This window comes from Melospiza melodia, chromosome 6 (genome assembly GCF_035770615.1).
Source record: "Melospiza melodia melodia isolate bMelMel2 chromosome 6, bMelMel2.pri, whole genome shotgun sequence".
Lineage (NCBI taxonomy): Eukaryota > Metazoa > Chordata > Aves > Passeriformes > Passerellidae > Melospiza > Melospiza melodia.
Genome location: NC_086199.1, coordinates 23,525,543 through 23,543,963, shown reverse-complemented (window position 1 = coordinate 23,543,963; position 18,421 = coordinate 23,525,543). Strand labels below are relative to the sequence as shown.

General features: G+C 51.4%; 1 protein-coding gene across 4 annotated transcripts in view; it reads right to left on the bottom strand.

Annotated features, from left to right (window-relative positions):
• Window positions 1-18,421, bottom strand: part of LTBP2 (latent transforming growth factor beta binding protein 2) — a 71,743-nt gene that overhangs the window by 14,038 nt on the left and 39,284 nt on the right. For 3 of the 4 annotated variants that reach the window (XM_063160299.1, XM_063160300.1, XM_063160301.1), the window contains 10 exons: window positions 9,874-9,948; window positions 6,839-6,961; window positions 6,227-6,391; window positions 5,168-5,398; window positions 4,611-4,633; window positions 2,940-2,979; window positions 2,437-2,523; window positions 1,290-1,415; window positions 979-1,107; window positions 462-581 (listed from right to left, as the gene is read on the bottom strand). In XM_063160299.1, the coding sequence (XP_063016369.1) occupies window positions 462-581; window positions 979-1,107; window positions 1,290-1,415; window positions 2,437-2,523; window positions 2,940-2,979; window positions 4,611-4,633; window positions 5,168-5,398; window positions 6,227-6,391; window positions 6,839-6,961; window positions 9,874-9,948 (1,119 nt within the window). The remainder of the gene's footprint in view (window positions 1-461; window positions 582-978; window positions 1,108-1,289; window positions 1,416-2,436; window positions 2,524-2,939; window positions 2,980-4,610; window positions 4,634-5,167; window positions 5,399-6,226; window positions 6,392-6,838; window positions 6,962-9,873; window positions 9,949-18,421) is intronic. The other variant, XM_063160298.1, reaches the window with a different exon arrangement.

Here is an 18,421-nt window from a genome sequence, read left to right as displayed (position 1 = left end):
AGTCTTTGATCAAGCACAACATACATTGACAAGAGTGAAAGCTTTGAAGGGCCCAGGTCTTGACATGTGAATGGGATGCAATGGGGATGGGTGGCCTGAGTCTCTGCAGCCTGCTCTCCCTGCAGTCCACCTGCCAGCATGACAATTCTGTGACAAAGCCAAGGTGGCATGAAAATATATAGGCATGTCCCTCCATAATGGGAAGCTGGAATGGGCTGGTCATTGGGGAACTCCATGGAGAGATGGGAGAGAATCTTGGGAGAACTCCATTCCCTCTGGCCAGGAAAAGACTGTTTCTCCTGCAGTCAAAGGAGAGGACAGGCAGTCCTTGGGGAGGGCACAGGGCAGACAAATGTGGGAGTGTCCTACCTCCCTTACAGGAGGAGACACAGAGTGATGAGAAAAGGAAGTGTATAGGGTAGGTTGGAGGCGCAGGGGTTGCTGGGAGCAGCAAGCTTTACCTTCACACTGTCCTCTGGGGCCCATGGCAAAGCCCTCCTTGCACTGGCAGTGGTAGGAGCCAGGTGTGTTGATGCACTGCTGTCCTCGGCAGATAGAAGGCTGCTCACATTCGTCTCGGTCTGGCAACACACAGGGAGACAGTCCTGAGTCTTCCTCCACCAGTGCCAGGAAGGCTGGGTGCAGGAGAGCACATGCTCCCCCTGCAGCTGGCTCTACCCAAGGGATCTGTGCTGGGGCTCTCCTCTATCCCCCACCTGCCCCAGCATCCTCCTAGCCATGAAGCAGTGATCAGGGCTGGCATCACAGACTCCTGCCTGGACCATCATGGGCAAGGTCCTATCCCCAAGCAAGCAGGAGATAGTGATTGCCATGATCAGGCTGTCTATGGCAGGCCTGTGGGAAGGGAGGATGTGCAGGTGTGCACGTGTGTGTGCACATTGATGAGAGAGTGTGAGGTTGAGAGAACAAAGAGGCCCTGGAGAGATGGCAGCTCTGTGCCAGGTGAACACTACTTACCCTCACAGCTTTGTTTGCCCGCCGAAACAGCCAGGGTGTACCCAGCGTAGCAGAGGCAGAAATAGGAGCCCACACTATTGATGCAGCGACCTTTTCCAGCACAAGGGTCTTTCAGACACTCATCTTCATCTACCACCAGGCAGGGAAGGAAGACCAGCAGTCACCACCTTCTGCTTGCAGCCCCTGCCAGCCCCGCAGAGCAGCAGTGGGCAGGGCCTCAGCACAGCTGCCAGAAGACCTTCCCCAGAAGGACTGAATGGGCTGCTGAGGCCCAGAAGGCAGAGCAGTCAGACCATCAATGGCCAACCTACCAATGCAGTGGAGGCGGCTGGGGTCCAAGGTGTAACCAGGGTGGCACAAGCAGCTGTATCCCTCTGGGGTCAGAACACAAGCACCAGCTCCACAGGAAAGGGGTGAGGAGGCACAGCCACTGACCCCTGCAAAGAGAGAGCACAGGGTTGGGAGCAGCCCCAAAAGGGTGCATGGAATCTGGTGCCTGCTTTGTGTCCCCAGCACCATACCAGGAGGCTGCTTTTTCTCTTCTTGGAGAGCGATGCTGAGCCTGCTCCTCTCCTTCAGAGAGCCTGCACCCACGGGACAGCAGGGAGGACACAGCAGAGCCTGTCACCTCCTGGGGCTCCTGTGGCCTGAGCTGGCATGCCCCAGTGCTGTATATTCTCACCTGCACTGCAGCCCTGTGCCTTAAACTAGAGCTGGCAGCAGATCCTGACACCTGTGATGGCGTTCCTTGTGGGGTGACGGCAGGGCCCCCCGCCTCGCACCACCCTGCTAAGCCGAGCACAGGCAGCAGTGAAGGGGCAGCGAGGCACCACACACCCCTCGGCATAAAGCCAGCGGGGGGAGTGAGGGGCAGCCCAACCCAAACAAAAGGCTATTGAGGAGACGCATTCCTCAGCAAGGTGCCTCCGCCAGGCCCGCTCCCCAAGGTGCTCCAGCCCCCGGCGCAGGGCAGGGACCACACTCCCAGACACTTGAGCAAGGCTGGAACAACAGCGGCCTTGTTTCCGGCGCAGTAAACAAGCCGCCCCGGGGCCACATGGCTGCCCTGCTCCCCCTGCCCGATGAGTCAGCGCACGGCTCGGCCGGGGCACGGGGCCAGAGCCACCGAGCGGGTGTGGGATTGTCCTGCTCGGCAGCCACCGCTGTGCCGGCCAGGGCAGCTGCAGGCGGGGAAGGACCCGGAGATACAAACACTTTGCTCCCCATTCAGGTTCGCTCTTGTGACTCCCCGCGGCCGGCAGCAGCTGGGCCCAGGCTGGGACAAGAGTGGCAGGTCAGGGACCTTTCTTTGGGAAATCAAGGAGGCATGTGGGCAGATAAACAGACTGGTTAAGGGAGAGAGCCCGTGGGCAGAACTTAGGACATAATTTCACTGTAGTACCAGTAGCACAGAGGGGCTACTGAGGAAATCCCCATGACCGGTGGACACACACCCACCTGCTGGCACCTGTGTTGGAGCAGCAGCATCCCAGGTGGGAGTGGGGCCAGGCTGGCGAGGACCGTGCCAGAACTCCTCTTCCTCTGCTGTGGAAGAAGAAAAGAGGAAGGTCAAGCTACCTGATCCCAGGCAGAGATGCTAACCCAAGATTTACCTGTGCTGGCTGTCCTGGCAACCACAGCACCAAAAAAGAACATAGGAAGAAGCTGCAGGGTGGTTGCAACTCTATAATCTTATTATTTAACACAGCCTCCTACACTTGCTGGATATTCATCACCTCCCCACATTCCAATAGCCCCACATCAGCCACCCAGTGTGATGGGGTCCTCTGTGCTGCCCACAGCCAGCCCAGCCAGGAGCCTGTCCTGCCCAGCACTGGGGGCTGCCATGAAGAGAGGGGTGGCCCTTGGGGCATGGCATGAGCTTCCAGTCTCTCCACTTTCCTCACGGCCCCATTCTCTTCCCCACACATGCCTTGCCCTCCCACCAGCCTGGCACTCACCTCTGCGCACGGCAGGCTCTGCAGTGGCATCAGCAGTTCCCTGAGGGACAGAAACATAGCATTCTTGTGCATGGAACTGGGATGCAGCACCCCTGTGACATTTTCCCATCCACCTCCTGGCTCCTTTTTCTCCCCAGGATCGCCATCCTAGGAGGAGAAGCTGTCCCAGCTGGGTGCATTTGGCAGGGCTGCTCTGTTGTCATCCTGGGCAGAACAGCTTCAGGCCATGCCCCGAGGGTCACCCACAGAGGAGCTGTGGCAGCACACTGTGCAGGTGAGACCAGGGCACTGCTGCCAGGCAGGCATCTCCTCAAGGTGGCCAGAAGGTCATCAAGGCACGGTAAATACTGCCACTGTCACCAGCAGCTCTGGAGGGCTGAAGACAGCTGCTGCTTTGACCAGCCTCAACAGTGCTTCCTTACCAGAAGGGTGTTTTGTGCTAGAAGCTCTTTCTCAGCATCCCCTCCAGGCAAACCTATGGCTGCCAAAGGAAATGCTGGAGCACAACCTGAGTCCCAAGTCCCTGCTCTGTGGAGCTTTCCACAATGGATGAAGAAAACAGGTAACTGAACAATATAAGTCGTAGACTTCACATTTGGAAGCTTTGGTTCAAATTTCTGCCCTGTCTTGAGATTTCTCACATGTACTTGAGCCAAGTCACTTCATGTTTATGAAGCAGTGACAATGGCAGTGCTGTCCTTTCCCTCAGAGGTGCTGCATGTGTCCGAGGGATGAGCTGATACAGCAAGAGAGCACAGAGAGATATGCTCAGGAGGGATATGGCCAGACCTCTACTGACAGCATGGATCAAGAGGCACACATTTTTCAAGTGAGACTCAAATGAAGTCACACAGCCCTAGGAGAGCCTAGCAGAAAATCAGTCCCCAGGCTGCTTCCATCAGACAGGGTGAATTCACACAGCCAGTTTGGAGACTCCTGCCCTGACTGCTCCAGTGGTGCTCCTGCTGCACTCACCTCAACACAGGGTGAGCTGGGCTTGAGCAGGACACTGGGCTCCATGAGAGAAGCATGCCTAAAGCTGACTACAACAGTTCCCTTATCCTGCTGCCCATCAGCCCTACAGCCAGGCCAGTCTGACAGTGAGTGCCCACAACTCAGCTGTGTAAATACAGCTGATATTAAGTTAGTGAAAGCAGAGCAAACTTGAATATGCAGCATAGAACAGAATGTCAAACCAAAATTCTTCATGATGTTCTTTTATAGTGGGATAAATCCTTGCTGTAATTCACCCTTTTGCTCTTTAGGACTGAGTTCATCACAGATAATCCCTCCCATCTAGAGCTTCAGTCCCTGAGAGATGCAGTGTAGACATGGCTGGAGCCACAACTCCCATACCTGCCTGGCTGAACAGTAAAAAGAGTGTAAGCAGGAACAGAATCATAGAATGTTTTGGGTTGGAAGGGACCTTAAAGATCATCTAGTTCCCCCTGCCATAGGAAGGGATACCTTCTACTAGACCAGGTTGCTCAGAGCCCCATCCAGTTTGGTCTTGAAAACTTCCTGGGCTGGGGCATCCACAACTTCTCTGGGCAACCTGTTTGAGTGTCTCACCACCCTCACAGTAAAGACCTTCTTCCTAATATCTAATCTAAATCTCCACTCTTTTAGTTAATTTGTATGACATCCCCCTTCCAGCCAGACAAACCTTACCTGCACAGCAGGAGAAATTTCACCTGGAAAAGGAAACAGTGCATGATGAGTAGAGAGAAGACAGGCATCCTCCTCAAACCCTGACTGCCCTAACTTCACCTCTAAGACACTGCCATTCGGTCCTTCACATTTGTCTGCAAGAGCTTGTTCCCAAAGCCAGCACACCTGGACTCCTGGCACTGTGCAGACCCCAGGAACAACTGCTCCAGCAAATACTGGCACAAGCACTTGGTCACACTGCCCTCCAGCTGGGCTGGACAGAAGCCCAAGGACTGGAGTCCTAGGCTCGCCATTCAGACCTGAGGTCCTGGTGGAGGCAGCCTGGCCACTCAGCACCAACTGCAAAGATGCAGTTGCAGAAGCCTGAAACACTCAACCTTGTTTCCAAAGACCTGAAGACCTAGTGCCTCATGCCTCAGGAACACTACAGTCATACAGATGTAGGGAGCCCTTTGCAGCCAGAGATCCATCCATGGTATATGACAGGACCTGAGAAGTTTTCCACCCTTGCTAGGGGCCCAGATGGAGCAGCTTTAAGCAGGAGAAGCCCACACTACCCTGTCTTGCTGAGGTGCCAGGGTAGAGGAATGCCTCCTGGATGCTGCCACGCAGGCTGTCCTGCAGTTGCTGTCTCCTCGCTGTCCAGTCCAGAGTCCAGTTGCTGTTCTCCCCTTGCTCTTCTAAGCTGAGGGGCAGCTCCTCTGTCTCTGCTTTCCTCATTGACAGTCGGATATCAGAGCTGGAGTAGGTGTAGCCATGTCCTGCTGGACAAATTTCCTTGAAGGCCTCTGTGAAGGAAAATCAAATCAAAACTCTAGAAAGCAGAGGTTGTAGGCTGGTGGAGGGATCACTTGGCTTACCATACCCAGACATGATAGTGGGATAGTGGAATAAAGGAGTGAAGATAGGCAGGCATGTATGTGAGTGCAGGTGCCAGTTTCCCCAATCCTATAATTTTCTGTAATTTCTAAGAGTTAAATTCTTAAAGAAACACATCTCAATTGCAGTGGGTGGAAGCTTCAAGCATAAGGAATGTGCTCACAGAGCAGGATGGGTTTCTCACAGGCATTACCAGACCCCAAAAATGAAATCCCTTCCCATGGTCAGTACTGCTAAAAAGAGATCATGCCACAGGAAGGTCCAAGCTGACCAAGGGAGCAGATAAAAGCAAACCTGGAGTACCTCAGCACTGAGCACTCTGCACAGCACTCAAGGTACTCTGTACAAACCATCTGAACATTTTTCTCGTCCCTGAGGGTTTTTGTGCTTTTCCTTCCACTCAATCCCATGCTGAGATACTCAAACTCATCCTCACCTGCCTTTCTTCCCAGCAAAAGATGTAGGACAGAAAAGGGCTGTTGAATAAAGCCAGGCACACATATGGTTGTGTTCTCCCTCTGGTACAGAGTGGTTTCCCATTACGGACTTCTTCATCTTCCCAGTATTATCCAGGTCTGCTTCCTGGGTTCTGTGCCCATCTCCCAGGACAGCATTTGCACTGCTCAGCTCTGGGTCCTGCAGCTGTCTGTGTCCAGGCCAGCCCCAACCCCAGTCTGTGTCCAGGCAAGCCCCAGCCCCAGTGTAACCAGAGCAGAGCCGAGACAGGCCCATCTCACCTGAGCCGGGCGTGGGGCACTCCTGGCAGCTGTCGCCCCAGCCCTTGCCGACGCGGCTGCAGCAGCAGATCTGCTGCGTGATGCGGTGCGGGAGGGGCAGGCTGCACACGCCTCCGGCGGCCGAGCGGTAGCACAGCCCCTGCTCCATGGACACTGCCTTGTCCGCTGAAACAAACAGCGTGTCAGGGCCGGAGGTGCCCGAGCTCTCACAGAGACAACGGGGACGCTCAGCTCTCCCCCTGGGCTCTTCCTCTGCTCGTGCCTCCCAGCCTGCCCGAGGGCTGCCCTGTCTTCTCTCCAGGACACACCCTGGCCATCAACCATTGGGCCTTTACCCCAACAGTGTCATCCCCAAAAAATCCAGCTCGTGTGGGAGTTCTCTCATCCCAGGGGGCTGTGTTCTCTGCTGCCACACCACATGCACATTCTCTTCAGCCTCTTCAGGGACCGTGCAATGTCCACTGAGAATGATAATGCATGGCTGGAACCCATTGTGCACAAAAGTGCAGAACAACCCAGCTCAGGTACACTCAAAGGAGATGTGAAGCAGGCTGTGGCTTCCACTCAGCCATGGGGTCCTGCTCAGACCGAGGGGTGCCCTGGAGCACTTACAGACGCAATGGCTGCGGGACGGGTCGAGCATGCTTCCAGGCTTGCAGGTACACCGGAAGCTGCCACGGGTGTTCATACACTCGGCATCTTTGCAGAGGCCCTGCATCAAGCACTCATTGATATCTGTGGAGAGAAGAGAACCTTGTGAGATGTGAAGAAGCTGAGGGTGAGCTAAACTCCCTACACAGTGCCTCCCATTCAGGTGCTGTGAACCAAAGGGGTTCCCAGCTGGGCTGGTGTCCGAGGCAGCCTCTACACCAAGCAGCACAGAGGGGACCTCTGTGGTGACAGTAGTCCCACATCTGCAGACCTTGCTTGCTGCAGCTGCAGGATGGCTTGTAGATGACTGCTCTGCTTTTTGGTCCTTGTGGAAAACAGATGTGGCCCCTACGGTGAGCCACTCTGTCAGGGTCACCATTATCATGGCTGTTTGCAAGCGAGGAATGGCGAATCCTGTCCTTTCTCCTGATTCCTGGTACTGCTTCCGTAGAGTTATCACCCACAGGGGATCCTTGTTGAGAAACTTGGCACCAGCATGCAGGGAGGGCATTGACAGATCCCATCCAGAGGCAGAAGGGTGGTGGGCCAGCTGTGGCTCACTGTGCCTTCTTCTAAGAACAGGGTGAGCAAGTGTGAAGTCATCACATTCAAGCCCTGCCTCAAGTTCTGCCTCTGCCCCTGACTCAGCACTCATCAGACACAGTCTTTGGGAAGAAAGCTGGGTTTATCCTAGGGAAACACCATTGGGATCATCCATTTGACCTGCAGTAAAGGCTCTCCTGCAGCAGCATGTACGAATGTATGAGCTAAGCCAGAGAAGACAGGAATTGGCAAACAGTGCATTAAGGGGAGCTGAGGGCAGTTTTCAGTTAGAGAGTAAGGAGGAAGGTGTCCTCATGGAATAATGTAGCCTTCTATCTTCACTAAAGAGCTTGGCCCAAAAAAGTCAGAATGCTGATAAAATGTGCAGTGTCAGGAGGCACAAGCAGTGCAGGAAGAGCTGGATGAGACACAGAGCAGTAGGACTGGGAGTAACCTCAGCACAACCCCAAGACAAACCACAGGAACATATACTGCAAGCTAAGAGGTGAAAGCCATCAGTGAGAGGGTTCAGGGCCCACTCACTGCTCACAGGACAGCTCTGAGCTGCCAAGACGAAGAAATGCCAACGTGATGCTAGGCCAAAGACACAGGGCAGTCCCAGGGCCAGTGTACATGGCCCTGGTGAGCCCTCAAGTGCCCTCAGAGCACCCCGTGGTGCTCTAGGAACTGTTTCAAGAGGGATGGGGTGGAAGACTCAGGAACAGCTTTCACAGCACTGCCTTATTCCTCAGAGCCAAAGCACTACTGCTTGGTGGAGGGGGCTGTCTTGTGAGTCACACAGCCAGCAATGACAGCTGAAGTTCAGACTTAATGACCTTGAGGTCCTCCCCAGTCCTGTGCTCTAAAACTCCTCCATTCATCCCACCAGCTGCTCCATACACAGGTGAGACACACAGGGCCATGAAGAGCAGGCCAGAAGTTAAGTCAGTCAGGGGTACCAATGCTACAGGGATCTGCAGAAGGAAGGAGGAGTAGGATTTCGCTGCACAACGTAGTGCAGCCAAATCCTCTAGTGCCTTCCTCTGCTGGAAGGCACTGGACAAAACCCCTTCTGTCCATACTGAACAGAGCAAAGTGGGCTTCTGCCAGGGTCCTCCTCCAGTCACAGTTTTTTAACAATAGCCCACAAAGCCAGGTAGTCTCCCCTCCTATGTGGGCTGGCAAAAAAAGACCCCATGTAGCCTCTCCACCAAATTGCTCACTCTAGGCCCTAAAGTGAGGTGCTAAGGCTTCCTGACACATGTTCTGCTGCAGCAGTAGAAATGGGAATAGCACCTTGAAGCAGTAGTGTCTGAAGAACAGAACTTCTCCAGTCCAGCTTACAAAGGAGTATCCAGAGGCACAAATCTCTGGTTCATGCTTTTTCCTGTGCAAAAACATCTTCCTAGCCAAATCCACACTGTCATCTCCCTCTGCTCCTCCCTGATCCACAGGGGACAGAAATCCAGAGCAGGCACTGCAGATCTCTGCTTTCTGACATGAGTCCCTGCAGCTGCTTTGTTCCCCCAACTTGTATTTTATGTCTCTGGGTAGCTCCTCATAATCACAGCACTGTCTGTGGCCACATAAGGGATGAGATCTGAGCACCAAGCTGAATAGTTGTTGTGTTGTTAAAAGTTCTCCCTCAGGACAATGTGGGCAGGTTGAATCATTAATTAAGTAAGCATGGTGGAAAGTCCCAGCTGAAAGAGATGAGTCATTGGACTGCCAGCCCTGGGTTTGCTCCCTGCTGCATGTGAGATGACACCTCTCAGCTTTTCGGGGATCACGAGAAGGGAACAATAAAATTCCTCTTTAGTCAGAGGACAGAAAAACACAGTGTGGGTCCAAGAAATGCCTAATAAACATGAACAAGAGAGAAAAGGGGAGAGATTGGTGCCTTCCTCATATGGAACTGAGGGACCACAGAAGTGAGAAATGGATCGATCCTGGCAGCCTGGGGCAGGCAGGGGAGCCTAGCAGCATGAACAAGTGACACAGTCAGAACAGAAGGCATGGCTTTTATGGCCCTCTCCCACTTGTAAATGTTCAAATTGGCACTGTCCTACTTGTAAATGAACAAATGAACAAGCTGATAACCTTCACAAATATTTTTAGGAAACAGAATTTCTGTTGCTTCCGACCATGGAAGAAGTGTTTTTACACTCCCATTTAACAGAGCATAAACACAGGTTCTTATTGGGTCAGTAGGACTTAACAGGGGAGTTTCCTTGTACTGGCCCAACCGTGTGCTCACTGTGCTTGTCAGCTGAGTCACACAGTCCTGTGTTACCTGGTTTTCTTTTATTCTTGATAAGAACATGGAGGTTTTTATAAGTCACATTCTTTGCAGACCAAAACCAGGGATTTAGATAAATGTATTTTGTGTAGATAATTTCAGTTCTAACAGAGAATGTGAGAAGGAGAAAAACAGATGAAAGCAGCATCCTTACCTTGGCAGTGGCTCCGGTTCAGCCTCTTGTATCCCTGGGGACACTCCACCTGTCCATTCTCAATCACAGGATGTGCTGGGGAAAAAAGCAAACAGTGTGGGACACTGGCACTAGAGCCAGCCACCGGTGCCCTCCCTTCTCTGCCTTCCTTCCAGAGGGGAAAGCGTCCCTAGGCCTGCCTTGGGTGGGCTCCTGATGACTCCCAGGGCAGAGGGAAAGGTAAGAGCAGCCACGTTTTTCATGCAGTGCCTTCTGCTTCTTGGCAAGTGCCAAACTGGTGACCCAGAGGTGCTGCCTGTTCCTCATATCTACCACTATGTCACTTTGTCTCCTTCTACGTCAGTTTGGATAGCCAGGTGGCACATGACAAGGGAGACAAGAGTGAAAGGAATGGCTGAGGTTCTTGACAAGCTGCTGAAATAACAACTCAGGCCCTGTTTATTACATTTCTTTTTATACTGCATGTGATTTCCTGCCCCAATCCCTCTCATCAAAGAAAAATTCAGATTTCTGCTTTAAATAGTTTTGTGGGTTTCAAAATGTTCTGTAACATGCACAATTAAACCTCTCCAAATTTTTTAAAGGCAAGTAAAATGTGGCCCATAAATTCCTAGGAAGTCAAATTTAGGCACTGAATTTTGGAGCAAGGAACAGGGAATCTGAGTGGATGGGTTGGGAAATGAGTAAGAATGGGGTGGGGGGTAGGAAGAAGGGTACTTTGCCTAAGGTTGGGATTTTCCCAGGGTGGGGTTTCTTTTACAATTTCTGGATCTTTTGCTTGGGAACAAGGAGTGCATGCAACAGTTAAGAGACTGCCCAGGCAGATTCCAGCCCCTCTTAATTTCTCCTGCCTGGCATCAGTAGCTCACTCCTTGGTGTCATATGTAGAAAGCCCTCCATGGTGATAGTCATATCAAGGTTTGGCAGATTCCTTACACATTGCAACTTCAAGAACCAGGGACAAACTGAGACCATCCTTACAGCAGGAGATGCTTGACAAGAGCCTGCAAAGTTTAAGACCACAAAGAAAGCCCGCAAAGTTTAAGAACACATTCTGGGGCCAGAGAGCAGGCATGTCCATAACTCTTTCTCCTGAACACTTGAACTCTATAAAGCAATTTAAAGCCATTCTAGGACAGTTCTTCAAAGGCAAAAGTTAGAGACCAGCCTCCTAAGATAAAGGTGCTTAGGAAATAAAAGACAGGAGAATACATCATTACCAGCCTGTACCAGGAAGGAGAACAGAAAACCTGGTTTTCTCAGGTATATTAAATGAAGCTACAAGGTTTTCCATGTGTACATTGATCCTCAGCAGCCGAGTGAATGACAAAGACAAAAAAAAAATCTATCTCCTACAGTTTAGTCATGAATTGTAGGCAGCAGGTGCTTACAAATATCTGGATGTTAGGGATGAGGGAGCTCCTGGTGATACTGGGAATCCCAGGGTACCTTTCCAACCTTCTGGGAAGGTAAAAAACCCTCTGGCTTATGGGCTCCAGGCTGAGTGGCCCAGTGGGATTTCAGGTCCTCCCACACCATAGCTTGTGGGCTCGGGGCTGCCGACAGGCATTAACTGTGCTTGGAAGCATCTGTCAACCTCAGCACAATGTGATAACAGACACTCAAACGAAGCACCATTGTTATGTGCAAACCCTCTGAGCAGAAGCCAAGCGTGCTGGAGATCAAACAGTGATGACGTGTCAGAGCCATGCTCCCCCTCTGGAAAGTTTGCAGAGAAACAGATTGTGTAGCATCCCTCCAACAGATGCTGCTGGGGAGAGGGCAAGGCAGAAAATGCCAGTGGTGGGCAGATAAATTGCAGGTCTGTGCCACCTTAGCACTTACCAAACTCCAGTTTGGAGAAACCTCTCTACTTCAGCAAATCACTTGTGAAGCTATGGACAAACGTCTTAACTCTGCAAAGAAACCCATGTTCCCTGGAAAGAATAATTGTAATGTAATGTAAGCAGATCTCTCTGTACCAAGAGGGAACCAAGAAAGTTTTGAAGTATTGGTTGGAGGCTGCCAGGATCTATCCACAAGGGAAGACAGTGTGTGGCTGCAGGAGGATATAAGCTATTAACTCTCAGCTTTGTGCTTGGTTTCTTGAGTAGAGGACTATTTCCTTCCACACACTCAGATGTGGCCAAACAACAACAGAGATGGCCAAAACCTCCTGAAAAAAAAACAGCTTAGGACACCTAGGTTTCCTGCAAAGGTGATCAGCATCCAACCTTCCCTCATGCAGCTGTTGGGAGGCTATTCCTCAGGAACCCACCAAAAGGAAAAAGCTAATCTGATGATCAGAGAGGGCAGAAATCTGTCGCGTCCAGAGCTGAAGGGGGCCCAGTCTCCTTTGTCTGTTTACACTCTCTCCAAGAAGGGTTCTCCCAGAGCCTGAGGCTAGGGATGGAGCAGCTGGGTTGCATCTATCAGGCAGACAGAATTTCAGGCTTGCTGAGGGCAGAGAGCTCTGGTTCCTCATTGAAGGCTGTGATTTCAGAACCTTGCCTCCTGGGCATTTCAGCCCTGAGGACACGGTGCCAAACCAATGTGGTCACCAGGAAGCTGCACATTAGGAGTCCCTCTTGGCTCTCACTGCTTCCTCTATCTCTCTGCAAGCTCTGCAGGCACCAGGCATCCCTGTCAGGGCTGGGCTCATAACAAAGGAGCATGCATGCAATAGGCTCACAGGCTCAGAAAGGAGGTGAGTGTGAAGCAGACACAGCCCAGGACTCCCATCAGCATCTTTGTCCCCAGCTAGAAAAATACTCAAGTAGATCATAATATGAAAGGAAATGAATAAACGGAAATTGGGCAGAGGGATTTTGTCACCTAGCGGGGCAGTCTTTAAGCAATTAGGCTAATTTTTCATCACTTCCTAGGAGAAGAGATTTTACCCAACAGCTCTGGCTGCCCAAACATTGTCTGGAGAAGCTCAGGGTGATGGTGAAGTGGAAAACTTCTTCTAGCGGTGGTAGGCACAAGGTCCTGAAGTGAAACAATGTTTGTTGGATGAGATATTACATTACATTAGACCATACAATACCACTCTGTTAAAAGGGGAAGAAGCAAGCCTCTGGCCAGATGAGAAGTGAGGAAATGCCCATTTATTAGTCCATTAAGCTAGCCCATTTATTTTGAGTCTTTCCATCTACCCTACTAAAGACATCAACTCACTGAGAACCTTGAGGGTGGCTGTGGTGCCTCTGCTAGTCCTGGGAGGTGAAAGGAGCCAGAGTGAATGGTTTCATGATGCCTGGAGAAATGGGGGTGGTGGACCCAGTTAAGCCACAGCCTGTTTTAGTGTGAAGCAGAGAAGATCAGCCTCCATTGCACAGAGGACATGTGCTGCTGAGCTCACTGGCAGAAGATCAGAGCAGGTTGGGCCCCACAGCAGCCTCCGGAGATGTATTAGAGGTGCCACGGCAAGAAGTTAGGCCGTGGCTGTGGGCATCAGCTGAGTTCTAATGCAGAATGGACAGAGGGAAAGAGACAAATCCTTCTGGCCAGGTCTGTCATGACTGCTCTCTGGATGGGCTGTTGTAAGGAGGCTCCAGCAAGACTTTGTCCAGTGCCCCAACAAGGGTTATGATAGTAGTGGTGGGGAGGGCATGCACCAGTGCTACATGTGTGATACAAAATGCAGTCCTCTGGCTCTACTCATGATCAGTCTTGAAGGTGCAAAAGATGCTTGAAGGAAAAAGACTCTGATATTTCCTTTTTGCCATTTACTGTTTCAACAGAAAGATCCTTATTCTGCTCCCAAGGTGGCTTCCAACTCCAAGAAGATGCTTTGTACCTAAAACCCCTAGTTTTGTAACACTGTGCTGCTGCGTGCTGCTACAACAATGCTGTACATGAATGATGAGCAAAACGGTGCAGAACAAAGCACTCCTGAAAATGCTGTGCTTTCCCAGGTTAAGTATTGCTTTCTGTAGTACTGGCATGACCTTGCAGAGGTTTCAGCTTCTTTCCCACCTCCAGCCTTTCTTTACTGTTCTGCACAGACTCCCTGTGGCACATGGTAACAGTGGCCTCTCTAGCCTCCTTCCCATATATCCAGGGATTTTTTTCCTGTGTCCTACCCCATCTGCTCCCAGGAGCAGAGCAGGGGGTTGATTTCCGAGGGGCTGCCTGTGGCTGTTTCAATGCCTGCAGGCACAGCGCAGTGGAGGCTTGCAGAGCCACTTGGCGTTTCTGACATGACGGCTCCATGGGTGAGCTGCCACCCCTCTCACAGTGGGAGGTCTGTTAGGAGAGTGCTGCGGGTGCCAAGCCAGACATTACAAGATCCAACTTTCCAGTGAAATTCAGACTTTTCTCTAGGACAAAAAACTTGAAAAAACACGTGGAGTGGGAATAAAAACAAAACAATAGCCTTCAAAGACTTGTTTCTTAATGCAGTTAAAACCCATAGGAGGAGACAAAGCAACCCAGGAAGATCTGCAGTGAGCACAATGAGTGGGTGCACAACCCAGTCCATGCTCAGGCTGACTGCAGCTGGAAATAAGGGACAGGGGCACTGATAAATCAGGACCTAGAAAATGCAGGTTTACTCCTGCAACCAGAAAGTCTGTAATTTGCACAGAAGGATGAGACTTATAGCTTCTGGCAGTACTGCAGATGGTGTCCACTGATATGGGTGTTTTCCTGGAATGCTGCTGGTTCCAGAGGTGGGTGGTCTTATGGGCTGGGAGGAGGTAGAAGAGCAGGGCTGTGATACCCTCTGGACAGAATTCTCTGCTACCAGTTTCCTTTATTCCCATGTGCCTGAGAAGGGCCAAGGCTTTGGGAAAACCAGTATCCAAATCCACAACTGCCATGGGGTATGTGTTGACCTGTAGCTCCAGTCTCATTTGGTTTAATTTCTACAGACCATCTCTTAATATTGTTCCAACATGTTCTTTCCACAGACCACTGTATCCCCCAAAATGACACATGGTCTGGCAGGTAAGCAGGAGCAGCTCTGCCCAGCAGTGTACCTGCTACTAGCCACACCTCCTGAGCTTGCCACAGGAGAGAACATTGCTTCAGGGCAGGCTCCTCACCAGCCCCGCTCAACTACCGTGCTTGTTCCCGAGCTCCCTTTCAGTCACATCCTAGTGTGTCTACTTCAGCTGCTTCATCAGCCTCTAATTCTCTTTCCCTACTATCAGTCTTCTCCAGGTTTTACTTTCCAGCTCCTGTTTGCCCCTACCCTTCTGTTCTAGCCTTTCAGTGTGTGCTCCATTGCTTTCTCCAAGTACTAAAGAACCAGGAGGGTCACTGAATGTCTCCACCTGATTTATCCTATCTTGCAACACAACACATTTCATCCACCAAATTCTGGCCAGAGCTGAAGGACTGCAACTGCATGGCAACATGCAGGTGTCCTGCCACCCTCCAGGGACCTGTCTCTGGCTCATCTCTTTCTCTCATGGACCAGGCAACAACCAGCCTTTGCTCCAACAGCTCATGGAGCAAGCCCTTGGATCTTCCCCTTCTCCCAGGGTTGATTCTGACATGTCATGGGGGTCTTATCTTTAGTTCTCACTTGCATGAGCTCCCAGGAACTTCTACTATAGCCTGCTGGAACACCCAACCCCTCTCTGTGCCCACTTCTCTGAAGACACTTAACAATGTACAGCCCCCCAGCAGCAAACCACACAGCCTGAGCATGGCCTAAGGAAATAGCTAAGACTAAAGTAACTCTCACTACAGAGACAATCCTGGCTAGGTCAACCCTTAATTTTGAACTCAGCTTTTAACATGGTCTCGTTAGGAAGCAGACAAAGCATTTGAGTGCCTTGGCTTTTCTGATGCTGAGCAAAACATAAAAAAATAGCAAGGATTGGTCATGGTAAGTTTGCTCGGACAGATGCCTGCCTCCTATTCATCTTCTCTGATGTCTTTCCGCACACAAACACGTACCAAACATGAAAGCTGCAGACGATGGAGACATCCGGACGTATCCAGACTCTACTAACAATCAGTGTCTCGGGCAGACAGTCAATCCAAACAAGTTCCCCATTTGTCTAGCTCTTGCCTGGCTGCACTTCTGTACGTTTCTAAGTGTTTACACTGAACTAGCTTCTGCCATTTCTGTCTCTAGTTGCTGGAGTTAAATTCCCAATGCTGTCAAGTCTGCTCTGCTGCGTGCTTCCCTGGCACTCATGAGAGCAAGAAGTTGTCTCTGAAGATCACAATGCTAAGAAGAAAGCTGGAAACAGACACTGGACACATTATCTCTGTGCACGAGACACCAGATCACTGAACTACAGCCCAGTGACTTTGAGTGAGCACAATACAGGCCAGCAAGACCAGAAGGCAGAAGGAATGTGAGTGTGGGATGTGGTCTACAAGCAGGAAGTACATGGAACAATGCCTTCACACTGGCATGGAACTGGAAACCCTGGCAGACAAGGCATAAGGCAATGACAGGTCACAGTGCTTGGTGGCGCTGTTAAAGAAGTAAGGTCACTGAGAAAGATCTGTTTTGCTGACTCCACTCTGGAATCAGCTATCTTGTGTATGAAGACAACATGCCAGAGAAAGGCCTGCCATCTACCTGGGCTTCTCACTCCACAATCCCGGGCTCTCTTAAGCTGCCTCCATCATGTGTCTGCCTTACAGCTCCGTACACCAGAGGCGGCCAAAGCAGCAAGATACTTGCATACCATAGAACAGGATGAAAATGGCTCCTTCAGCTAGCCTGAATTTCTGCCAAAATTACAAGAGCCATTAAGTCTCCAAGGAGGAATTTTATCACCCAAAGCCAGAGGGAATTTCTTGTGGCACAGGAATACAAAAGACCCACATACATTTTTCATAGCACCCTGGAATTAGACTGAAAACAAAGCCAGACAGGCATCTGTCCACTCAGTGAAAACCAGCAGTGACAACTTGCCTTGAGTTGCAACTGCTCCTGGGACACAGAGCATGCATTGAGCTATGAGCTGTGGAGCCTGCCGGCAGCTCGAGTCATGTCTTAAGTGCATTTGGTTGGCTGACTGCAAGGAGCACATGGGAGTATTTTGTGTCTGTTTCCACATCTTAGAAGTCTGTAATTAGACACATTGTGAAGCACTAAGTCCAGCAGAGCAAATCACTGCTGCAGCTCTGGCTGCATTCTCTGCAAGCACCTTGCATCCTGGCATGGAGAGGAAGAAAGGAGGTGCAGAGTTTTTGCAGCAGTCTGCAGCACAACTGAAGTATTAAGCAGCCCCCTGCTTTCTAATGGAGGGGTCACAGAAAGATGGGTGAGAAACAGGGAGACTGCTGTAGGATGGGGAAGAGAAAGCCATGACTGGTGTTAAGAAGGTGAGGGACAAAGAAGAGGGACTAAGGCCTGTGTGGGGCATTTCCTTGTTTGTACTGAACCTGCAGACCCCAGGGTCACCCCCACACCACAAATGCCCAAGACTTTTTTGGGGCTGGCGCATGGGCCACAGCACAGCCATGCAGCTTGGGAAGATGACAGCAATCAGAGCTCCTAAGATCTGGACTGGGTTCCAGGATGCTGACAACCTCGTCTGTGATTGCAAGGAATTTGGCTCCAGTCAGCCCTACCCCTGGCTGAGTAGGAATCGAATTGAGGGAGGATAATGAGACACAAATTCAGCTCTTGGGAATGTGTGTGTAAGCGAGCAGGAAAAACTCTGAGCAGAGCTAGAAGTCACCAGCACCACACTTGCTTGCAAAACCTGCTACCTTGGATACCTAGACTGTACTTCAGGAGTCCAAAGTCTCCTGAACCATGGGGTCTGTTTTCTTTAGTTCTTTGATCCAGTGAAGGGATGTGATTGAGCAGGCAGGCAGCAATGAAAGGGGGCAGGCAGGCAGACAGGCAGGGAAGAGGTGAGCAGCTCCCTGCCCACATTCCACCAGGTGAGAGCACCTTGCCCTGCACCACAGCCAGTCAGCACTGGATGCTGGAGCCATTGTGCCCAGGGGACTGCCTCCTCTCCAGCCAGGAGCCCTCCTGTATGGCTTCTCCACCACCACACAGGATGTGAACATGGTCAAGGGGCCATGCTCATCATGAAGCTCCCCGAGCAGAGCAGATGAGGAATCCCCATCTCCTGCTAGATCAGTCTGTCCAGCTCCCAAGTGCAGCAGAAACAGAGCTGGACGCCCATGCCCCTGGAACGGACCCCGGGTGTGCTCCTGCCAATTGTTTGATGTAGTGTTATTTCCAGAGCCCCTGCCAAACCCGTGTTGGGCCCAGAGCAAGCCCGTAACTCTATAGGGCCAAGTCTGCAGCCTCCTTCTCCAACCTAGAACTGCACCTCCTAAAACCACGGCTGCTTTTTTCCTGTTTCTCCCTCTGAATGGGGCTAGCATGGTGGGAACCATTGGCCACACGAGCCTGGCCCAGCACCCAACCCAGAGCACTGTTCCTGGCGGGCTGGGGCAGCAGCTGGCATGGCCCTGCACTCACCTGGGACATGCTGCCCATCCCCAAGGGCCAAGGAGAGCTATGTATCAAGACCCACAGCTCTGCTCCTTGCCTCAGCTACATGCGGCAGCCCTTTTTCTCATCTCAGCGAGGGTGCAGGCTGTCCCT